General features: G+C 36.9%; 2 protein-coding genes across 3 annotated transcripts in view; one reads left to right on the plus strand and one right to left on the minus strand.

Annotated features, from left to right (window-relative positions):
• LOC106881583 (methionine adenosyltransferase 2 subunit beta) overlaps positions 1 to 861 on the minus strand; it is a 20411-nt gene extending 19550 nt beyond the window's left edge. Inside the window, exon 1 of one of the 2 annotated variants that reach the window (XM_089342444.1) lies at positions 537 to 861. In XM_089342444.1, the coding sequence (XP_089198570.1) occupies positions 537 to 564 (28 nt within the window). In that variant the 5' untranslated portion in view covers positions 565 to 861. The remainder of the gene's footprint in view (positions 1 to 536) is intronic. The other variant, XM_089342447.1, reaches the window with a different exon arrangement.
• A 649-nt stretch (positions 862 to 1510) lies between these two features.
• Positions 1511 to 7013, plus strand: LOC106881584 (cytochrome c oxidase subunit 6A2, mitochondrial). Its single transcript, XM_014932040.3, has 3 exons — positions 1511 to 1705; positions 5306 to 5451; positions 6806 to 7013. Exons 1-3 carry the CDS (start codon positions 1597 to 1599, stop codon positions 6884 to 6886), a joined length of 336 nt encoding a protein of 111 aa, XP_014787526.1. The 5' UTR covers positions 1511 to 1596; the 3' UTR covers positions 6887 to 7013.
• Positions 7014 to 9398: the final 2385 nt, after the last annotated feature.

Genomic DNA, 9398 nt, shown 5'->3' on the forward strand with positions numbered 1-9398 from the left:
TTATTCAAGGGAAAAGATCCCATTACACTGCCACAACGTGTTGTTGACAAACCACAGCAGTAATTGTTTTCACCTCAATAGACGTCAGTGATTGGTTGAAATTACCGAAATACGACAACTTTTAACATGAACTAACTTCGAATATAAATTTTTTCTCTGTTCTATAAGACAAAATATACAAGTATACGAAGTTCTAAAGTGTTTCGGTAGAAAACACACTCAATAAAAAATGATGTCCGCCAAATCAGAAAGATCGATATATATATATAATTGTTAAAGAGGACAACAAACATTAAGGCAAGGCAAATATTTCCAAGTGGTATACAATATTGTTATTGGAAAATTCAGTCTTATAGTTGTTTCTGGGATATCCCCAAGTACGGGATATTCCGTCATCAGAGACAAATAGGGAAAAAATAGGGGAAGTCAGAATGGTATATATTAACGCGATGACGACATGGAGGAAGGGAGTAAAAGAATAAGGAAATGGAAAGAAATTAAAAAAGAGAAGCATAAAAGTTCATAGTTCAACTTACCGAAGTTTGCAATCCTGCATACATTCATCTACCTGCCTGCCTACCTTTCTATCTATCTATCTATCTATCTACCTTCCTACCTATCTATCTATCTATTAACATATAATTTCCGGGTCTATTTTGAAACGGGAGCCACATTTTTCATTAATGTTTTACGTAGTGTTTTTGGTACGTAAAGACTTTCAAACTTCGTATACTTATCTATTTTGTGTTATAGAACAGAAAAATATTTTTGTATTCGAATTTATTTCATGTAAAAAATTGTCTTATTTCGATAATTTCAACCAATCACTGACAAGTATTCAGTTGTTTATATTTACTCCTTTGGCTGATTAAGCGATGGAAAGCGTATTTAATCTCCATACCTTCGTTTTATTTGCTTATTTCTTTTTAAATTTACTTTAACCCTAACCCTAACCCTAACCGTAGGGTTAGGGTTAGGGTTAATTGTTTCAGAATCGTTTGTTTATATAGTCGGCACTTAATGTATATCGGCTGAATGGACGTCAGTGATTGGTTGAAATTACAGAAATACGACAACTTGGAATAATTTATGGATTTCTTTTTTTTTTAAGAAGACTAAGAGAAAAAGATGTTTTATATGACACATTCTACCAGTGTTCCAAGTTTCAAAGTGTTTCGTTAATGAAAAATGTGGCCCCCGTTTTAAAAAAGATCCTAATTTCCTTAATATGATAGTAATTAATTATCGTGTAAATTATCATACATGCTTACAAGCTTAGTTTGAATTCAGAAAGGTAACGATCGAGATCCATGATTCGGACCCGATTAACTATAACGGTGATTCGAACCCGATTAATTTCACTTCGCTTTCGATGCGCAATAAATGTTCTCGACGCGCAAAAGAAGACAATAACGCTGTTCACGCACGCACACATACACACACACACACACACACACACACACACACACACCTATCGAAAATTTTTGCTGCTTTCTGCCAAAATTACAAATAAAACTAAGAAAAAAAAACAAAACAGGAAATCGATTGCAGGTACGAAATCGAGGTTAGGTATATAAATGCTAGCTTTGCTGTATTATGCAAAACGTTATTTCGGTGAGAACAAACATGGCTTCCCGTCTAGGAAACATCTTGAGAAGGACGTTCTCCGCTCAAGGACCTTCAGCTACTTCTGGAGACCATGGAGGTAAGACTATTCAACATTAGAATCATCCAGTTAAACGTTCGACTCTCTAAACGGTAAATTAACTTGTATCTTTTATGTTGTGAAGTTTTTAAGCATGGGATCTCTTAACCGACGTCTCTACTTCGCCCTTTAGCTTTCTCTAGAACATTGATAAGTCACTGAAATCAAATACCAGTGATATACTGGTGTGATTATATAATCAACTCTGGTAAACAAAAAATATATTAAGTTGCTTTCTGCTGTATACTTAGTTACGCCCTCCCATTTGTTTCTAGGTTCAAATTCCACTGAGATTTTGACTTTGTCTTTTGTGTTTTCGGTGGTCGATCAACGTAAATATATCAGTTAAATACTGGAATCGATTTGATTGACTAACCCTTTCCTTTACATTTGTGGCCCTGTGCTTATCGTAGAAATTATGTTTTATTTAAGACGATGCAGCATAATTTCAAGGTGATTTGGCTGCTATTTCTAGCCTTCTATATGTCTTAGAAATTTTATATTTTATTGTATTAAATTGAGAATTTAATGGTTTAAGAGAAGAAGAAAGAAGACGATTAAATAAAAATTCAGACGGAGAAGCGACAGAAGCTAACTCCATTGTCGTCCCCCCCTCCTTGTTTTCTTTCGATGTTGTCCCAGCTACAGCACAAATAGTTTTTGCATTTCATCCCTGTACTGTCCCCAACATTTTTGATCCCTGTGGCTCTAAAAGAAATCAAAAACTATCGTCCTTTACGTTTGCGTTCATATTCTGAGATGTCGATGACCGATTTTGTCTTTCACCTGTCCAAGGTCGAAAACTCTTGTAGCATCCAAATGCTGGCCCCATCTCTCATTTTACAGTCTTTTTTTCTTTTTATTTGCACATCGTTTTTATCAGCTTTCCATGACTATAACAATGACTTGTTTATTTCCTCTCTAAACTTTGTCTCTCTTTCACTCTATACCATTTCTCTAGTTATTTCGTAACTTCAGTTTATACTATATCTGAATCCTGTTAAAACCTGACAACAAACATTTTAACCCCACTCTTTTTCCCATCGTTACCCAATCATAATAAACTAAAACAATTGTCCGAGCAATCATATTTCCGCATGTGGGTTTGCACATAAACCAACATTGACCTTCAAAAGTCAGTAACGGTGCTTTTCATTTATCTTAAGTTAACCTCATTTTAAGAACGCCTGAAAACCTAGATTACGGGCATACGTGCTCGGCCACCTCTGACTATAATAATAAAAAATATATATATATATATATATAATAGTGGGCATGTAGAATATGCGACCCACCCAACTCTACTTTTTCTTACAAAAGCAATTGTGTGTGTATCTCTTAGATGAATTGTGAGATCTATGTAGGTTTTGTTGTGTGTGTATTTGTATATTTGTGGGAACAGCTCTTCTTTTAAATATATATTGCTAATCTGATTGTTTTATATTTCGTTTCGAAGTTTTCTTACAAATTTATTATAATTGGAGCTGTAAACTTTCCGTACTGTCAACGTTAGTTTTCTGGAAGGAAAAAAATCCCAACTAAATAAAGATAAATTCAGAAAACAATCGCTCTGTATATTGTGTGTAGACACATATATATTTTAAAAATTAATATTTAGTAGAAACAACAGAGTGACTCAAGATGCGAATGTTTCGTATTCGTTGGCACTCATCAAACCAGTTTGAGTGAAAACGCATGAAACGGCCTTTGAGTCACTATTGCATCTGCTAAACAATGATAAAAATTACGGAGATGCACTTGCATAGCAAGTGACCTGATCTGAGATCGTGTGCTGGAACGAAAACAATTGCAGCGTGGAAGGTGTTTATAAGCCATTTAAAATAACACAAAATCCGTTAGATTCACTTCAACATTTAAATTTATATATTCACTTTCAGTTCTACTTTACCTGTTTGCATCTTCTAGTACAAAATATTAATAGATATTTCTTATTTTGTTCTGTTTTCGTTTTTTAAAGTGCCTGAAACTAAATTTATACTATTTATAGTCTAATCGGCTTAACTCTTAACTGATCTTTTATATAGATCATATTCATAACTCTTTTATATAGAACGTACGTTTATTCTTTTGTTTTTTAATCGATGCCCGTCCCGCCTCTCATCTGATCAGCATCTTTCATTATTTTTCTCTTGCTTCGTTGCCTGATATATAAGGCGAGGGGCGAGTGCATTTCTTCTTTTCGCATCTCAGGAAGGGAAGGTATCTTTCAAAACTGTTTACTTTTAGTGTTGTTGAGTTCCAGGCAATCCCTGACATGACAAACCTTTGGTCAAAGACCTAGCAGTGGCCATCTTGTATGTTCATGAGTATCTGGTTAACCTGCAAACCCAGCTACAGCACTACCTTAGTGCTCTTCTTCGCCTTCAAGCTCAGGGCATGTCTCTGAAACATGCCTCACATCCATCGTACTTCCAAACTATTGAAAGGATGAATTATACTCAGTGCTACCAGCCACCACCACATCCTCAGGTTCCAGATTTTTCCCTGGTGAGCCAGCTGCAAAAATAAAGTGGTTGTGATTTTCATTTTTCGCCATTGCAAACTTGAATATTATTGAAGGAATTATGTTCTCTTTTCATCCTTTCAGGGTTGATAAAATAAGTCCCTGTTGAGTTCCCTCTGAAATTACTGGCGTTGTGCCAAAATGTGAAACCATTATTTGACTGATTAACATTTACTTCTCATTATAGGTGTATAATTATATTCTTTCAGCTGGTTTAGACCATTGTGTTTCTTTATATTGGAGCACTGCCAAAATATGTGTTGATCTTTCTATGAATGTCTGTGTGGGTGTGTCAACGTGTCTGCCAAACACCATCACCATCCTCATCATGACAGTAATGTCCTTTTCTAATCATAGATATTGATTAAGCTCGATCTGCATTGCAGCATTAGTTGCTACATTGCAATGGATGCAGCATCTCATCTGTGTGACCTTATTGCTTAAAATCCAAATTCTGGTGGGGCCTTATGTAGGTGTGTAACAATTTTTTGTTCTGCAATCATGGGTTGGGTTTACTGCGCAATACTTCAGGCTTTTACTATATGTACAGGCATAGCTCTGTGGTTGACAAGCCCACTTAGTAGCCATGTGGTTCCAAGTTCAGTTCCATTGCACAGCACTCTGGCCAAGTATCTGCAACAACAATCCTCAGTTGACCAATGCCTTGTGAGTGAATTTCGTAGACAGGAACTGGAAGCCTGTTGTGTATATACACGTGTCTGTGCTTGTCCCCTCCCACTATTTGAGAACCGCTGTTGGTTTGTTTATGCCCCCATAATAGTGCTGGTGCCATGTGGAAAGCACCCAGTACATGCTGTGAAGTGGTTGGTGTTACAGCGGTGGGGGTGGGGTGTCATCCAGCTGTAGAAATCGTACCAGACCAGACTATGAAACCTGGTGTGGCACCTAACCTTACCAGTTCCTGTCAAACCGTCCAACCCATGCCAGCATGGAAAACAGACATTAAATGATGATGGTATCACCTTGTTTTACATAAATAACCAAATTGTCTTGATTAATTTTCTTCCATTTATTTAAAGATTTCACTTTTCTTTTCTTCATTTCACGTTTTGCAGAGGGAGTCAAACTTTGGCGGAATCTAACATTCTTTGTTGCCCTTCCTGGTGTAGCCCTCTGTTGGGCAAATGCCTACGTTTTCTCGGAACATGATCATGAAAGGCATGAATTTAAACCCTATTCACATCTTTACATTCGCTCCAAGGTAAACTGTTTTCACTTTGAAATATGTCGTTTATGTAAGTTGTTAAATGCTTTCGAATGTGTGACTATATGAGGTGCCCTACCAGGTTTTAGGGCTAACACATTGAAGTAGATGGCTATGTGATGTACCCTACTATGTTGTGGGGCTAACACACTGAAGTGGGTGACTGTATGGACATCTGATCAAAAGAGCACCAGGCTGATCACATCATGGGGGAAGGCAGATCCAGCTGGTTTCCTTGAACATAACTTGAAAAATAAATAGTCCTCCCTCATAACTAAAGCTAAGTCCACCTGTTGTTGTCAGGTCTTAAAATGACCGCATCTTTGGACATTCTCCCCCCTCTCTAACATACTTCTAAGTTATCATGCCAGTCGGTGTTCATTTACTAAATTCCTGTAACTTCTGTCGGCATCTGAGATGTTACAGAGTTTACACTGTTTAGCTAGTAATAACTCTGGTAGCCACAGCCAACGCTTATGGTTGTGCTATTCATATTTTTAGTTGATGAGATCAAATAACACCGAATCATGAAACCTATCTGTAGTGGTTCCTACCACTTTATATTTCCAAAGATCAGACTCCCTCCCAACTACATTCTATCTTCAAAATTAATTCTTGAGTTGTCCCCCCCCCCCCTATTCCTCTTTTTCTCTGTCTCGCTCACACTTTTTGTTTTTCACCTTTTAGCATTTAAACTGGCCAAATTCAGCCCAAATATTCTACCCGTCTTATGCTCAAGCAATCAAGATCTGGTCTCTTACACATTCCCTACAATATCATTCTAAAAATAAAGTCACATCAAAATCTCACAGCTACAAGATTGATTTGAAACAATGTGAATAAATAAGTATTAAATTTGACAGTAATCTGAATGGTAGAGGGTTAAATTTTTATCCATTTGTCAATTTAGTTATCTGTCTACCTGTGGTGTATGTCTCTTTATATTTACTGAGTTGCAATTTGTTCATCTGTAAATTAATAGCTGTTTGTTGACACTCTAGAGCAGGGGTTTTCAAACTTTTTGACTTGCGGACCCCTTTATATTTCAGGCTTTACTTTAGGGACCCCCCTTATAAACGCTTATGAAATTTATACATAAATATTTGCTTAAAATAACATATTTTTACATTTATTTATTTAACAGTATTTAACAAATAGGTTTATTGTCAATTAAAAGATTTTGATTAAAAAAAAACATATATAAAATCAAATTGCCCATAAAAAGTATTTGCTGTCCACAGACCCCCTGTCTTGTCCTTGCAGGCCACAGTTTGAAAACCCCTGCTCTAGACAACAGCTGATTAAAGTCATTTTCGTTTTTTAACATGTCTACTATTTGCTTCTCTTGCAGCCGTTCCCTTGGGGTGATGGTAACCATGGACTTTTCCATAACAAAGCAGTGAATGCCTTACCAGAGGGTTATGAAGAGTAGTTTCATGGGGGTATTAATTTTGTTGCCAGTATCTTTTTAAGTTATCAGTTCTACTTTGTAGTTCAGCTCACTGCGGGTCACAATGTGACCTTGCAGTTACGTGTACAATAAAGAAGATAACACCCTTTTTTTTTTTTCTTGTGTTGTTTACGTGTTTGCATTGCTGTTTGTTTAAATTAGATTGGAGCCTGGTGTAGCCATCCGGTTGCACCAGTCCTCAGTCAAATCGTCCAACCCATGCTAGCATGGAAAGCGGACGTTAAACGATGATGATGATCATGGTAATGACTTAATAATAATTGATTAAGTAACCAGAAGATGGATTTAGTTTTAGTCTTTGTTTGGTACGACAATTGTTTTGACCCATCCTGTTATTGTCCCTTATGGGTGGGACTCCATGCATCATGTTGTGTTGCATCCATTTTGCAGTTTGGGTCATGTCAGGAACATCCATCCATAAAGTGCTGTCTTGCTAAAGATATTCAGTTGGAGTGGTCATGTTGTTATTTGCTCATCAAGTGAGAGAACCCCTACAGCAGCAGGATGGGGTTGAAAGTAGGGGTGTAGAAAATAAAGACTAATACCAAATCCATCTTCAGATTACTTAGTTATTATCTCAACTGATACTGTGGAATTCCTGAAGTAAATCCAGCGGAAATATACCCCCCACCAACTGCGGATGACACCAGGTAGCCCAAACCCTGCCAGTGCTTTGCTCAACACATTAATACACTAATCAACATATGCCCATTATTCTTTTACTTGTTTCACTCATATGACTGCGGCCATGTTGGAGCACCCCCTTTAGTGGAACAAATTGACCCCAGGACTTATGTAAAACCACTAAGTTACAGGGACATAAACACACCAGCATCAGTTGTTAAGCGATGGTGGAAGGACAAACACAAATATATATATATATATATATATTTTATTATATGTATTTATTTTCTCCTAGTTAATAATTAACTCAGACAAAATAAATTGGTCAATAGATACCAGGGTAGCAAAGATCACAAAATGACTGTGGTGTAACTCCTGTTTATGAGGTAGAAACTCCTTGTTATTTTGGGTACTTGAGTATATACAAATTTAGTAAATGGAGTAAAACGCATATGTTCAGTTAACAAATGCGTTTTACTCCATTTACTAAATTTAATATATATACACACATACACGATGGGCTTCTTTCAGTTTCCATCTACGAAATCCACTCACAAGGCTTTGATCAGCCTGAGGCTATAGTAGATGATGATATGCAGTGGGACTGAACCCAGAACCATGTTGTTGGGAAGCAAGCTTCTTACCATACAGCTACGCCTACACCTCTCATAAATATTACATATGTGTATATATATGTATGGATGTACATAGGTATTATCTGTGTGTGTGTGTGTGTTCATAGATATAATGATGCTCTCTGATATATCCATTCCAGCTCTGCTGTCACCTCCATCTTCCTCCTCTTCCCCCCATTTTCTCATTATCGTTGTTTTATCCTGTCTTTGTTGATCGTTGTTTGTCGTCCGTTGGTGCTTGACTGATGTCGAGTACTTTTGTCATTATGTTATTTGCCTCATTCTCTGAATGTGTGCAAAGTACCATTACCTGTTCCCTGGTTTCCGTGTCTACACCACGTTCACACCTGTACAGGTACAAACACATTCTACATAATAGCAAGTTAGCAAGCAGCACACACACACACACCACTAACATCACCACGACGACGACCATCAACATCACCATCACCAACAACAACAGCAGCAATGAGATCACTGAATCTCGAAGGTGAAAAGAGAGTAAGCGTAGACATTACATTGATCAAATAATTAAAAAAAAGTTATGGTCGTGTCATTATTTTCATATTTTTATTAAATACGGTGTTGGATTGGTAGAATCTTCTGATTCTCTATGCTCTGAGTTCAAATCTTGCCAACGTCAACTTTGCTTTTCGTTCTTTTGGAGACAGTAAAATAATTAATACAAGTCAAATTTAGTGGGGTGGGGGTGGGAGTCACTGTAGTTGATTATCGACTTTGTGCCTATAGTAGAAAGGATTATTATTATTATTTTTTTTTTTTTTTTATTATTCCTTTGTAACACAGTGTAGGAAAAAATGCACCGGAGTCTTTAGTCATCTGTCAAGTCACAACAAGGACCTCAAACAAATAATACTTTCTTTAAGATGTGTGCTGTGCCCAATAAGGCCACTTTTTACAAGACATCAATCTTGCATGGGATTTCCAGTTGCCTTAAGAAGTCTTGAAGTTTCATTGGGGTTGAACCCAATGCTCCGATCACCACTGGTATCACTTTTACATTACCTCTCGCATTCCATAGTCTTGCCATTTCCACTTTCAATTCGGAGTACTTGGTGATTTTTTTTCAACCTCTTTACTCTCAACATTCATGTCATTTGGTATGGCTACATCATTGATCCGACAGTATTTGTCTCTCTTGTTCAATATGACAATATCTGGCTGATGGTGTTCGGTTACACGATCCAATTGGG

The sequence above is a fragment of the Octopus bimaculoides genome, chromosome 26 (assembly GCF_046866305.1).
Source record: "Octopus bimaculoides isolate indiv1 chromosome 26, ASM4686630v1, whole genome shotgun sequence".
In the NCBI taxonomy this organism is placed as follows: Eukaryota; Metazoa; Mollusca; class Cephalopoda; order Octopoda; family Octopodidae; genus Octopus; species Octopus bimaculoides.